A 13805-nucleotide genomic window follows, 5' to 3' on the forward strand; every position below is an offset into this window, starting at 1 on the left:
CACCTGGGTTAGTTAGTGCAACACGATCTCCTCTACAGTCATCCACGCAGTTCTTGTTTTTTAAAGCTGAGTGCTGTTCCTAAGGATGAGGTCACCAGTCACTAAACCTCCCCCAATCTTTCTGAGTGTTCCAAGGCCTGAAATATGGGCTCTAGGGAGTTCAGGGAGATGCACATGTCATTTGATCACAATAGAACTCTGAGCTGAGTGGCTGTGTGGCAGCTCTTCCGTGTTCCCAGTCACAGCTGTAGTCAAGGATAAGACTCATATTAACAATCCCAGGGTTTCTGCTGCCTGGTGATGATGGCAGATGCCATGTGAAGAGTTTCATTGTTGACATAAAATCCGATCTAATCACGTGAAGAAGATGGATCGGTGGCATATGAGGACACACAGCCCACGGAGCGAGCTCTGTGAAAGATAAGATGGCTTGTCCGAAGTATGAAGGCAAGGGGGATAAAGAGGTTCTACTGATCATCCCTAATGGAACTGTGGGCAAGCATTAACGAGCCCCCATGATGCAGACACAGATCGTTCCTGTTCTTAAGTCAATACTTGGTGCACTGTGACTTGCAATCTCTACTTTTACTAAACCTCTTACAGCCAGGCCTAAATATGTATAGGTTTCACTTGCCACAGGTTCATCCAACCACATACCAACACGTGCTAGGGGAGAAATGCATCTCTATTGAATGTGTACAGATCTTTTTATCTGTCTTCCTCTAAATAACACAGTGTAGCAAACACTTCAATAGAGTGTTCCTAGTAGCAAGTATTAAAAGTAACCTGGAGATGGCTCAAACTATGAAGGGACTTGACCCCCGACAGAGCTTGATATCTTTAGGGGTCCTGTCAATCCCTCGGGACTCTGGGGGACTATGTTGAGACCTGTTTTGACTGACATGACCAATCCCACCTGAGTCTGACTTAATTCTGTCACTCTCTGTGTAGAGGGCTACACAGGTCTTTGGAGCTCCATTCCCCATTTGGGACAATCCTGCAAACTCCAGATCGAGATGTGGTATACCTCACAGTGTATTCAACAGCACAGCTCTTGGTAGCGTTCCATGTCCTTGACATTGTGCCATGCTTCTTCTGCCTAGATAATATCATCAAGAGGATATTTAATATCCTGAAGTTCACCTGGGTTCTGTTCCTGGCCACGGTGGACAGTTTCACCACTTGGCTCAACTCCATCTCAAGGGAGCATATCGACATATCCACAGTTCTGCGGATTGAAAGATGCATGCTGACCCGAGAGATAAAGAAGGTAATGCTGTTGGCAGCCTCTCCTTTACTACTTGTACATTCAGTGAGCTTCCAAGTCCACATGGACTTGGTGCATCCCAGCCCAAAATGCACACGGCCAGAAGAGTTTCAAATTTCCAAATTTGGTTTAGGGCTACAAAATATTTTCACCTAAGTAATGAAATACTTTGGGGGAGGGAACCCAAATACAAACATGAAATTTTATTTCTATTTCATCATGCACATGACCTGAAAGTTATTTCTTAGACTATTCAAGTGTGCTTGCATTTCAACTGCAACTATCTAGGAGGGCTTGTATAGGATTTTCCACCCAATGACATCATGCCAGCATTCAAGGGGTTTCAAACATGGGGGTGTTAGAATTTCAGATTGTCAACCCGTGTCCTGGTTATTTGTGTTGCTGTTGTTTCCCCCAACGTGGCACAAGCTGGAGCCGTTTGAGAAGAGGAACCTCAGATGAGAAAATGCCTCCTTCACAAGGCTGGTAGGCAGTTCCATGAGCCATTGATACGGGAGGTCACATTCCATCCCAGGCAGATGATCCTAGGCTCTGTAAGAAAGGAGACTGAGCAAGCCATGGGGAGCAAGCAAGCCAGTAAGCAGCACGCCTCTGTGGACTCTGCTTCAGTTCTTGTCTCCAAGTTCCCATCTTGAGCTCTCATCCTGGCTTCCTTCAGTGATGGATTATGAACTCTAAAATTGAACAAATTCTTTTTTTTTTTTTTTGGATTTGGTATTTTTTCAAGACAGGGTTTCTTTGTATAGCCCTGGCTGTCCTGGAACTCACTCTGTAGACCAGGCTGGCCTTGAACTCAGAAATTCGCCTGCCTCTGCCTCCCAGAGTGCTGGGGTTACAGGCGTGCCCCACCACCACCTGGAAATTGAACCAATACTTTCCCATCAAATTGCTTTTGGACTTAATATTTACCACTGGAAAAGAAACCTGATGAAGACAACCTTATCTAAAACTCTAAAAAATGAAATCCCATCTTCCTGGAGAGCAATTGCACAACCATTTAGTTCTTTGTGTGAAGAACTCCCCTCCCGTCTCTCTCATACCCACACTAATGGGTCCTTGGAAAATCCCCAGTTTATTCATTTCCTGTCTTCTATCAGAGTTTATAGGTGTGCTGTGCCCTACATAGGATTTTAATCTGAGAATTTTGATCTGAAACCTCCAGAAAACTAATTAGGATATAAGAGGAGAAGCTAACAAAACATACAAAAGTTATATATAGTTTGTAGATTGTGTTTAAAGGTAAGTCTATTTGCATATATATAATTTTGTCAATTATACCATAATGGAGTTGAGAACATTTTTAAAAATATAGAAAATAGACCAAAATAAAAATAAAAATTAATAATGAAAATAAATTATATAGCCGAAATTAACCTATTTGAAAAGGGAGTTGGTATTTTTCTCCACTGAGCTTGAACCAATTTCTGGAAAAGGGACAGTGATATGGCAAAATTGTCTTCATGTAAAAATTATACCGGGCATATTTCTTACCTTAGTTTTTGCTGTTATAAAATGTCTGGCAAAAGCAAGTGAAGGCTCTCTCATTGTTCTTGCCTCTTGGCACTCTCACCTCTCTGCCCCTTTGGGCTCTCCTCCCCTCCACCCTCTCTCTACATGGTCATGGTCGGCCTCTACTTCTCTCCTCCCTCTCTCTCTCTCTCTCTGCCTTTCTCTGCCTCCACTACCCCATTAACTCCCATCCTCTGCTCTAAATAAACTCTATTCTATACAAAAAAAAAAAAGCAAGTTAAGGATGGGCTGAGGGTTGTCTTACAGCTTGACGGGATACAATATACTCTATAATGGTGATAACGGAGAAGGTGTGAGAGTAGGGGAATAAGGCAAGGTCACTTTGTATCCACAGGAAGGAAACAGAGAGATAAGTGCTGCTACTCAGCTGGTGATACTATTGCTGCGCTGAAACACCATGACCAAAAGCAACATGTGGTGGTTGTTATTTGTTTTATACTTCCACATTGCTGTTCATCATCAAAGGCAGTCAGGACAAGAACTCAAACAGGGCAGGAACCTGGAGGCAGGAGCTGATGCCATGAAGGGATGCTACTTCCTGGCTTGCTCCCTCTGGCTTGCTCAGCCTGCTTTCTTATAGAACCCAGGTCCGCCAGCCCAGAGATGGAACCACCCACAATGGGCTAGGCCCTCCTCTACCAATCAGAAATTAAGACAATGCTTATGTAGAGCCCAGTCTTATGGAAGCATTTTCTTAATTGAGGTTCCCTCCTTTCAGATGATTTTCTCTTGTGTCGACCTGACAAAAAACTATCCAGCATGGCTGGATTCCTCTATTTGCACCTTGTATACAGTCCAGGATCGCAGTCTATGGGTGCCGCCCACATTCACAATTGACCCACCTTCCTCAGTTGAATCTTTCTATTAATGCCTCTTGAGACATTCTGAGAAGTGTGTCCTAAGTAGTTCTGGATCCAGTCAGGTCGGCAGTGAAGATCAACTGTTGTATCTAGTAATATTGGCTAACTCCGATGACCATGACCTGACATTAACCCCTAAATTAACTAACCTCTCATCAGTCCTTACCATAGATGTGTGCAAGTGCTATAAGTTGTCGGTATTGACAACAGCTGAGACTGTGCAAACACGTGCTTTCGTGAGAACTGTGGTCATGTCCCCTCTTCTACAGGGCAATGTTCCAACACGGGAAAGCATCCACATGTATTACCAGAATCACATCATGAACCTTTCCAGAGAATCCGGCCTGGACACAATCGACGAGCACTCTGGGGCTGGTTCCAGGGCCCAGGCAGCACACAGAATGGATAGCTTAGATTCCCATGACAGTATCTCCAGGTATTTTACTTTCTAAACAATGGGTTTGTTTGTGATGAAGTGAATGAGATAGACGTTGGCAAAGATGAGGATGTATGCAAGCGGTGAAGGTTAACCGGAAGCATGGGTGCTATCCTGAGCCCTGCAGGTCCAAGCAGCAGTGCTGAAGGAACATTGTCCTGCTATATACAGAGCTGGATAAAGCAGACATCAACAGTGAACAGCTTTCATAATCTAGATTCATAACTGGCACAGAATAGACATTTATGAGATTCAGGGAAATAAGGATAATCCATTCCACTTGCCTTTACTCATTATTATTTATGTAGGAGCTACCATGTTTCAAAATGGCTGCTCCACCAAGTATCTTTTCTTCTAGAATTTTCTACCTTCTGTTGATAACACTGATCTTTTCCTTTCAGAAGTGTTGCTTCAAACTTTTAGAATAAAAATGTCAGAAATAATTATGTTAGCCTCCCTCTTCTCTAGGTGTATGGTCACACATGCATTGCTCACAGCAGGACAACAGGTGACTTAATGGTAATGATGGTTATACTGTCTCTTGATGTCTCTCCCTTCTTCCCAGGCAAGTGTATACTGTCCACCCTGTCCACACTGAAAAGCCCCAGGACCCTCTGCATCACGGTGTTCTAAATCACTGTTGTCCATTGTACAGAGCTCACTAAGGCCATGCACTGTCTTAGGAAGAAAATTGACAGTTCCAGGGTGACCATCTGACTGGATGAACTGCACCATGCAGCTCTTATAGGCCAAGCTATCATATAGGTTTTGATCTGAGGAGGCTCTCTGCCATAAGGCCATTGCCTCCTTCACCTGCTGTAGTGAGGAAGGACAGAAGAACCTCCAGGTGGCCCAGACTCACATGTCACACAGCCAGTCAGCACAGTGGCTGCCAGCCATATTTTTCCTTCAAAAATATGGTCTACATTTTATTCTGGATAGAAAGAGGTAGGAAGGACATCACATTATTGATACCAAACTCAAAAATATAAGTTGAAAGTCAAAGGGACCAAGGTTGGTACTCCATTGGCCATTTACTTAACCAGCCCATGCAAGGCCCGGGATGGAGTCACCAGTACCAGAGAATGAAAAACAAAACTGAAAATCAAAATTGTACCCATTGGAGAGACTGGATAAATAGAGAATTTCTTATCTCTATTTAGTATAGTTTCATATATGTTACTGAATTGTTGTCTTTGAGTTGACCAATTAGGAAACTCAAACACAGCCATATACTATATTTGCCTTTGACACAGATCCAAATCTATTGTTCTAGAGATAAAATCTTATAAATATATGCGTGTGCATGTGTATATATATGTGTATGTGTTTATATCATACTCATACTTATGTATACACACACATATATACATATAAGATATATATGCATATGTAAGTATGTAGAAACTCAAATTTTAAAATAGTCACTTAATTTATATATATATATATATATATATATATATATATATATATATATATGTCTATATTGATTCTGTGTAGATAAAACTTAATGGATACAATCTTCCTCTCTTCCCAAATAGATACTCTTTTAAGGTCTTTTTAGGAATAATAAAAGGATGATATTTTCGGAATATGTTAGTTATTTTTAAGCTCCGAAGTCACAAATATTTCAGCTAATATCTTCTTTATCAAAGGAGGGAGGCTCAGAGCCAGACTCCTCTTAGCTTCAAGGTGAATCATTTATTTCCTAACTGAAATGAGGTTTAAGACACTTTTTAGTTCTAGAATAAAATAATTGTTAGAAAAACACTGTCATGGTGGTAAAATGTATTTTCTATCCTCTTTCTACCTATGCTTTTGCACTTGGCTCAGACAGTAATTTTTGAAAGTACTAGTAGTAACAACAGCTCTAAAGCAAAAATGTCAATGACAGCATCAACTGACTCCCAGCACTCTGCGTGTCCTGTGAGACCATCCCAGGATCTCTGTGAAAGGGAAGACTTACTTCTCCTCACAGGTTTTGCTGAAGTAAAAATCCATTGTCCATTTTGTAATTTATTTAGATGTTTTGTAAACCATAGCCTCTGTCTTATGTGGAATCTCTTGAGTCCTCTTCTTTTATCTTGTTCCAACAAGTTTCTCCATAGCTAGGAATCAGAGCATTTGAATGCAATCCTTCTCTGATTAATTTCTATATCATAAATCAAAGTCCATTTTACCCCTACTTTTCTTAAGTGCCACCCTCTGTCAATCTAGCTCACAGTAGCTGCTCCCTCATCCATCAGGGAAGGGTAGGCTTAGGACATGGTTTAGAGATACAGTGCAGGTCAGTGTTGGATGAGACACTAGCTTCAGACCCTGTAATAGAAACAGGGAGGATAAAACCAAGTGAACACTGATATCCATAAGTGTACAGATGTGTGCATCCTGGGAGGGGTTGGGCAGAGGAGGTAGACATGTCAGGATGCCCTGGACACATTCAATGTTGACTAACACTGCCTCCTACTCAGGGGTGAATGAAGGTGAGTAAACGATTCTTGGTTTCCAAATACTCCCACTTTAGAACCAAACGATAGTCAGACAACTGTTAAAAAAAAAAATGGGAACAACGGAATGTGAAGAACACTGAGGTGAGAACACTGAGCTTCCCTGGAGACATTCCCAGAGGGCAGACCACCACTGTCAGTCCATCCTCCGCTTGGTCATCTTTCATACCACTCGCAAATATTCCTCAGCTTCAGACCACACTGTTCTGCATGTGTGTGTGTCTAATACAAACTACATTTTATTGCTTTTAACTCCAAAAGCCCATTAAAGACCAATCTGCTTTGCCTGTGCAAAAGTCACACTCATATTCAACTACAATTATTCCCTCCCACTCAGTGAAGAATATGTACAGTATATAACGTATTATTATATCTGTGTTTTCTTTGCCAAGGTATGCTGTCTCCTAATGTGACTTGTAAGGTTTTCTCAGTCCCTCCTTCTTTTACCTCCTTTCCTGGTTTTTTCACAATAAGGAGATGTGCTTATTGTGAAAGGTTTGTCAGTGAAAATCGAGGCAGACAGTGATGCTAACTAACATCTTTTGATATTTGAACAAATCATGGGTCATCTCCCAAAAGGAATATACACAAATACATTTTCCTGTAAAACTTAAGATTCTTCATAGACTTCCTTAATATCACTGTTTTAGGATGGCTGCTTTGGTACCAAACTCTGAAAAAAAAATGGAATCAAAGTATAAATATCCTGACAGACTCAGTTCCTATATGAGGGATGTTTGACTACATAACAATCTATAATCTTCTCTACTAAGAAATTAAATAATTATAAATCAAAGCTTAGGAGGCTACAGAGGAAAAAATACCAGCTCAAACAAAACCAAACAGCTTCCTTTAAAGATGACCTAAACAAAACCCATGGCCAGAATGCAAAATTGGGAGTCCTTCGATATTACACTTATAGATTGACTCAAAAAATAAAAATAAAAAGTTAAAATATTTGCAAAATTATAAAACTGTTAATCTGTAAACACACAAGAAGCCAGAACCATTATAATTAGTCAGTAATGTATTTTGATTTTCATTTTTAATATGAAGTAAAATGGAGTACTCAGTTCACTTTGTGAGCTTATGAATCAATAAATTTGCCCTTCATCATTGGCTGAGTGACACCCCCAGTGTCTTCACACAAAATTCCACCTCCAGGAACCCGTGAACTGAGGGAGCATGTCATCAAGAAAATTGCTCAGACACCTGCGTATTTGGGGCAGATAGTTCTGGTGAACACATGGCCACCCTCCTTTAGCAAGAATGACCATGGTGTGGCCTGTTCCTTTTGAAGTTTCTGTCCCAACGTCCATGGCACAAATTTTTACATAAGAACAGTAGATAGAGTCAACAATGGGAACCTAGCAAATGAATACGGATTTTTTTTTAATGGAAATCCTTTAAATCCAGGGCCAGATGGTGAGCTAATTTCTAATAGTTCCTCATAAAATCAGGCATGTGACTTGCCAAAGATTGCTTAGTTTGGCTGCAAACACTGTTAACTTCATTCCAAGGATAATTCTCAGGTATAAAGGGGTCATTTGAGGTCTGCCACCTGAGAAGATGCTGTGCTCCTGCTGTGGGGCCATCTCATGTCTGCTCCACAATGGCTGTTCCTGTGGGTACCAAGAAATGAAGAATTTAGTCAATGGGTTCTCTCCCTTGGGATATCCACCAAAACTTGAAGCATGATATGTAATAAAAATTAGTTCAAGCAAAACATTAACAGAGAAAAGAGTCTGGCATTGCTAGAATTTCTTTGTTGGTGGTTTGTTTTGCGGAGGGGGTTGTTGTTTTGTTTTGTTTTTTTGTACCATTTTATTTTTTATGTTGGTTGCCACGTATCCAATCAGCGTCTCTTCTACATGCAAGGACTCTGGCTTGGCTTGGTCCCTATGACTCAGAAAATGAGGTGTGGGAGATTCAGTGTGCGGTGGCATTCCTGACCTTCTGGCTCTCATTATGAATACTGTGTTACAAAACTGAAATCATGTCTACAAATTTTACCGGCAGTTATTTCTGCTTGTGCAGTTGAGAAATGCTTTCCGAGGACTTGGGCTTGCAATTCCAAGGAAAGCATATTTTCTTTGATCACAAAAGAAGCAATTGCATTGCAAAGCTGCAAGGAAATGGACTTTGTAAGAGGACTCCTGGGTCCTGTCGTCATTCTGCATTGTGTCTCACCCGGAGAGTGCCATTTGAAAGCTAATCCCTTGCCAGTACTTTTTTTTTTCAACTCCAGTTTCTTCTGTTTATTTATCCTGCCAAACAGGTCCTTCCCTGTCCTGGAGCCCCCGCTGCTGTGGTCATCCTGTCGGTGGCGCTGTTGTGTGTGGTTGCCGCATGGCGGTGTGTTGGTGTGTTGGTCAGTTGTCCCCGTGTGACTTGGTGCACCACTGGGTTTTAACTCTGTGTTTCTGTAACTGTTTGCGCTGCTAGCTGCTACACTGAAGCAACCCTGCTGATCTCAAGGCAGTCCACCCTTGATGATTTAGATGGACAAGACTCTGTTCCTAAAACAAGCGAGCGTGCTCGGCCTAGGCTCCGTAAAATGTTCAGCATGGACATGTCCTCCTCATCAGCTGACAGTGGCAGTGTAGCATCAAGGTGCTTAACTTGTGCATGCTTCTGTACTCTTGTATCTCCTCCCCGTGGATGCCGTTGCAAGTTCAAGTTCATGAGATGAATGCCATTTTCTTTTCAGCTTCTAAGAATTTGCATGACTGGAAAAATATGCATAACCATAGCCCTTTCTGTGACATTATTTCCAAGACAATGCTCTGCAAACTAACTGCATCTTGGTCTTGTCTGTTAAAAATTGCTTCAAAGCTCTGGTTGAAAACATTGTCCTCCATTTAAAAAAAATATGTTCTCTTTTCACTTTCTAAGATATATATTTGATATATGTATATAATATATACATATCAATATATATTAGGAATCCACCTGTCAAATATAGCCATTTTCATTTAATGCAAAATAAATGGCTACAGTTGGCATATATCTAACAGGAAAATTGAATATATTTTACCATTGGCTTTTTAAAAGAATGTAGAAACATACAACAGCTTTATAGACTATCTGCCTTGTTTGGAAACAAATATTCCGGGCTTAAGTTTCCTCATTAAATCCTGCCAGAAAGCAACATTCAGTTAGAAATGAAATTAACTGCATACATAAAAACCCTTTAACCCCACCTCAAATCTTAGAGCTGTTACCATAGACTCTAGCCATACATGTTCATCTTGACATGAGAACAACTCAAGCCAAAGCCAGCTCCATTCTAGCCACTGGGGTCTCTCACAACAGAGGTGGAATGGCCCTTTTGCTGGCAGGTGTAGATGTTAACTCTGTGGTACTGTCCACTGGGGCGGGCTTAGGCAATATGCTTCGCCTTCTGAGACATCCTTTTTCAGGTGCAGGCTCTTATATCCTCCCACTCTGAAGAGTCCTAAAGGTAGACTTGATCTCTACCATCACTTACAGTCACACTGGAAGCTAAACCTAACACAATCTGACTCCCAGGACCTGAGCATTCCCTGAGGTGCTAGTCAGTTCAGTGGCTTCCCAGGAAGCCGTATGTTAACTGACATGAGTCTTAGAAAACTATCATTCTCAGAGGCTTCTGCAGCATGGTAAGAACTCAGAACCAAAGCCCCAGGCCTGTTTAGTGCGTACACGATCATCCACCATTCTTCAGTTACAAGAGGTCACAGAAGGTGTACCAGCCATTCATCCATCACTTGCTGACATGACTCCACTAGTATCCAGCATTTGAGAATCTCTGTGTGAAAGCTACTTGCATGTGTATGCCACGCACACAGCAGTATGTATTTCAGATGCAGTATCTTCCTGCATCCACCAGATCTTAAATATCTGTCTCTTCTTCAAGGGTCAAACAGTTAAGAAAAGGCATGCTTTGAGTTTCAGCATGCAATGACTTTTAATATGGCTGCTTTGTTTTCAGTTCTAATATTTTGGGTTTTTTTTTTTTTTTGCATGGGCTTGACCAGAAGAGCTGGGAAAAGGCTAGAAATGAAATGCAGAGTGCTATAGAAAAGGCACCGGGAAACCAATGTAGGACCTGATAATAGAGGTAGGGAAAGTTATGTAAAGGAAGCCGCAGGGAAGATGTCTTTAAAAAAAATAAAAGAAGGCAATGAAGAAAGAAAGAGAGGAAGGAAGGAAGGAAGGAAGGAAGGATGGAAGGAAGGAAGGAAGGAAGGAAGGAAGGAAGGAAGGAAGGAAGGAAGGAAGGAAAGGACTTGCTGGGGTGTGAAAATGGGAAAAAGTTCTGAGATAGCAAGCAACTTAGAGACAGTAATAGGTGGCCCCATGATCAAGACCAAGAACTCACAAAAAAATGTCTGGGAATGGGAGAGAAGGTGAGAATTCAGTGGGAAAGATGCTAATGCCAATAAGAAAGAGACAGCAGAAGAGAGAGGAAGAGGAGACCCACATTAAAGAGGCATTTTTAAAGCATGTGCTTGTTAAGTTCAGCCAGTATCTACTGGGTTCTGTCCTCCGCAATGGTCCTGGGCAGCAGCTCTCTTGTACAGGATTGAGAATAGATCACATCTTGGTCAAAACCCTCTGGAACTATCACGCATGGCTTCTCCTTTCCATATGCTCTCTTATGTGAGGAGTGATGGCGGTAGGTATGCTGTGCTAAACGTGTGCTGATTTGGAAATGAACTGGGAGCTCATGGCTGTGAATATTGATCCTGTTTTAAACACTTCTGTGCATAGACTGGGTCGCTCCTTGCAAGACAAGTCACTTGCTCTGGTTTGGAAGGATGCAATGCTCACTGTCCACGTTTGCATCTGGGAAGGCTACTGCTTGCAGTTTCTGCGGACCAGGAGTGAATTTCTGGAAGGAACAAAATAGATGGGATACACAGAGGAGAGGGTTTTCTTTTCTCACATGCTTGAGGCTTCTGACTTGGGAGTTCTGAGGTGGTGTCGTAAGAATCGGGACAGGTTCCAATCTGGTATAAATGCTAAGACAAGTGCTCTGCCCATCTTCTCTCCTAACAGCGAGCCCACACAGTGTACCATGCTGTATTCACGCCAGGGAACTACGGAAACCATTGAGGAGGTAGAAGCTGAAGCTGAGGAAGAGGTGGTAGAGGGTCTGGAGCCTGAGCTCCATGATGCAGAAGAGAAGGAATATGCAGCTGAATATGAAGCAGAGGTAGAGGAGGTCAGCCTCACTCCGGATGAGGAGTTACCGCAGTTCTCTACAGATGATGGTGATGTGGAGGCCCCTCCCTCCTACAGCAAGGCTGTCAGCTTTGAGCATCTATCGTTTGCATCACAAGATGACTCTGGGGCCAAGAACCACATGGTGGTCAGCCCCGATGACAGCCGTACAGACAAGCTGGAGTCAAGTATCTTACCACCCCTGACGCACGAGCTGACAGCCAGCGATCTTCTGATGAGCAAGTAAGAGAAGAAATTAGGCCTCAGGCTTTAGCCAGGGACCATCACAAACACACGTGCTCTAGTCACACATACACAAAACCCTAGACATAGAAGGAAGACATACAATCCTAGGACATCACTGTGACTGAGTAACAGATCGGCAAAAATGATCCAGTGACACTTGTCTTGATACCTCTTTCTATAATAAGATGTCAAGCAGATTGAGTGTCCCTAATTTAAAAACTTGAGATACTCTGAAATGCAAAAGAGCTCTAATGATATCCACATAATACAGGAGATAAATGCATCCATGCCATTATACTTTGTGCATGCATAAAACCATTGGAAAATGTTCTATTAAATGGTCTTTAGACTTTATGAATATGACATGTATAAAGCATACATTAATTTCCTGTTGAAACTTGAATTTCATATATTCCATTACATATACAAGTAGTCTAAAACATGAAGGCTGACAACCTTTCAGACACTTCCCAAGTGTTTTTGACAAAGAATAATCAACCTGTGTGAGGCTGTCTTGTTTATATGTGTGTGGATAAACACACACAGCAGAGGCATGTGCAGAAAAAAAGAGATCACATAAGATCCAAATCAGTGATTGGAAAGGTGGACACAAGAGTCTGATCGTGCTTACTTTGACAGGATGTTCCATGATGATGAGCTTGAAGAATCTGAGAAATTCTACGTGGACCAGCCCCGCTTCTTGCTGCTATTCTATGCCATGTATAACACTCTGGTGGCCCGCTCAGAAATGGTGTGCTATTTCGTGATCATTCTGAACCACATGATCTCTGCCTCTATCATCACTCTCCTGTTGCCCATCCTCATCTTCCTCTGGGCCATGCTGTCTGTCCCCAGGCCCAGCCGGCGCTTCTGGATGATGGCCATCGTCTACACCGAGGTAGGCCAGTCTGTTGCGTGGCCTGCTTAGCCTGGCAATGTTGTGAGCAACATGACCTAGTACTGGCAATTTCATAGACCTTTTCAGGCCTCATATCTTACACAAGGTAGGTTCTGGTGTCATTCCCAATTAGAATACATGAGGAGACAGCTTCAGGGGGCTTCAGTAATTCACCAAAGATTCCAAAATTGCTGGAACCAGGGCTTTGGAAGACTTCTTGTGGGACCTGTGATATTAACCACTGTCATTATAACAGTCTTTTGCCAAATCAAACAAAGTGCCTGGTGTCAGTGAGAACCCAACACAATGGACTCAAGACTAAATAACTAGCTAAGCACCTTGAATATAGGCTGGTGTGGTGGCACACATACTGTCCATTTTTAAACCTAAAGTCACTTCCCATGCATCCCAACACAAACACTGGGAAACTAAATGGCAGGAAAGCATGTTGCTCTCAGATGTAGGAGACCATCAGTATCTGTTTGGACATACATAGAGCCATGTATTCCATCATTCCTGTGATGTTCAGAAGACTGCCAAGTTCCATGAAGACTCCAGCCTTTGGCGGGTGATAAGGCTCACACGTGATGTGTCCAGGCTTCTGAAGTATTTGGAGTTATGGCATGTATAATAAAGATCAAGTCTTTTCACTGACTCAGAAGGAAAAACTTACTTTTAATAGCATTGTTCTGGCTGCTTATGGCCCAATGCTCATGAAACATGCACCATTTCAATCTGGAAACACTGTAGATTTAGAAGTAATTCAAGTCAGGCGAAAACAAGTTTTATAGTAAATGATGGCAAAAAATATGGGGGGTGGGGCTAAGCATTG

General features: G+C 42.0%; 1 protein-coding gene across 1 annotated transcript in view; it reads left to right on the forward strand.

The window, feature by feature from the left end:
- Positions 1-13805, forward strand: part of Piezo2 (piezo type mechanosensitive ion channel component 2) — a 390271-nt gene that overhangs the window by 351129 nt on the left and 25337 nt on the right. The window contains exons 35-39 of the mRNA XM_052155704.1: positions 1104-1270; positions 3948-4114; positions 9067-9234; positions 11665-12072; positions 12715-12973. Coding sequence (XP_052011664.1) covers positions 1104-1270; positions 3948-4114; positions 9067-9234; positions 11665-12072; positions 12715-12973 — 1169 coding nt within the window. The remainder of the gene's footprint in view (positions 1-1103; positions 1271-3947; positions 4115-9066; positions 9235-11664; positions 12073-12714; positions 12974-13805) is intronic.

Source organism: Apodemus sylvaticus, chromosome 13, assembly GCF_947179515.1.
Source record: "Apodemus sylvaticus chromosome 13, mApoSyl1.1, whole genome shotgun sequence".
Classification (NCBI taxonomy): domain Eukaryota; kingdom Metazoa; phylum Chordata; class Mammalia; order Rodentia; family Muridae; genus Apodemus; species Apodemus sylvaticus.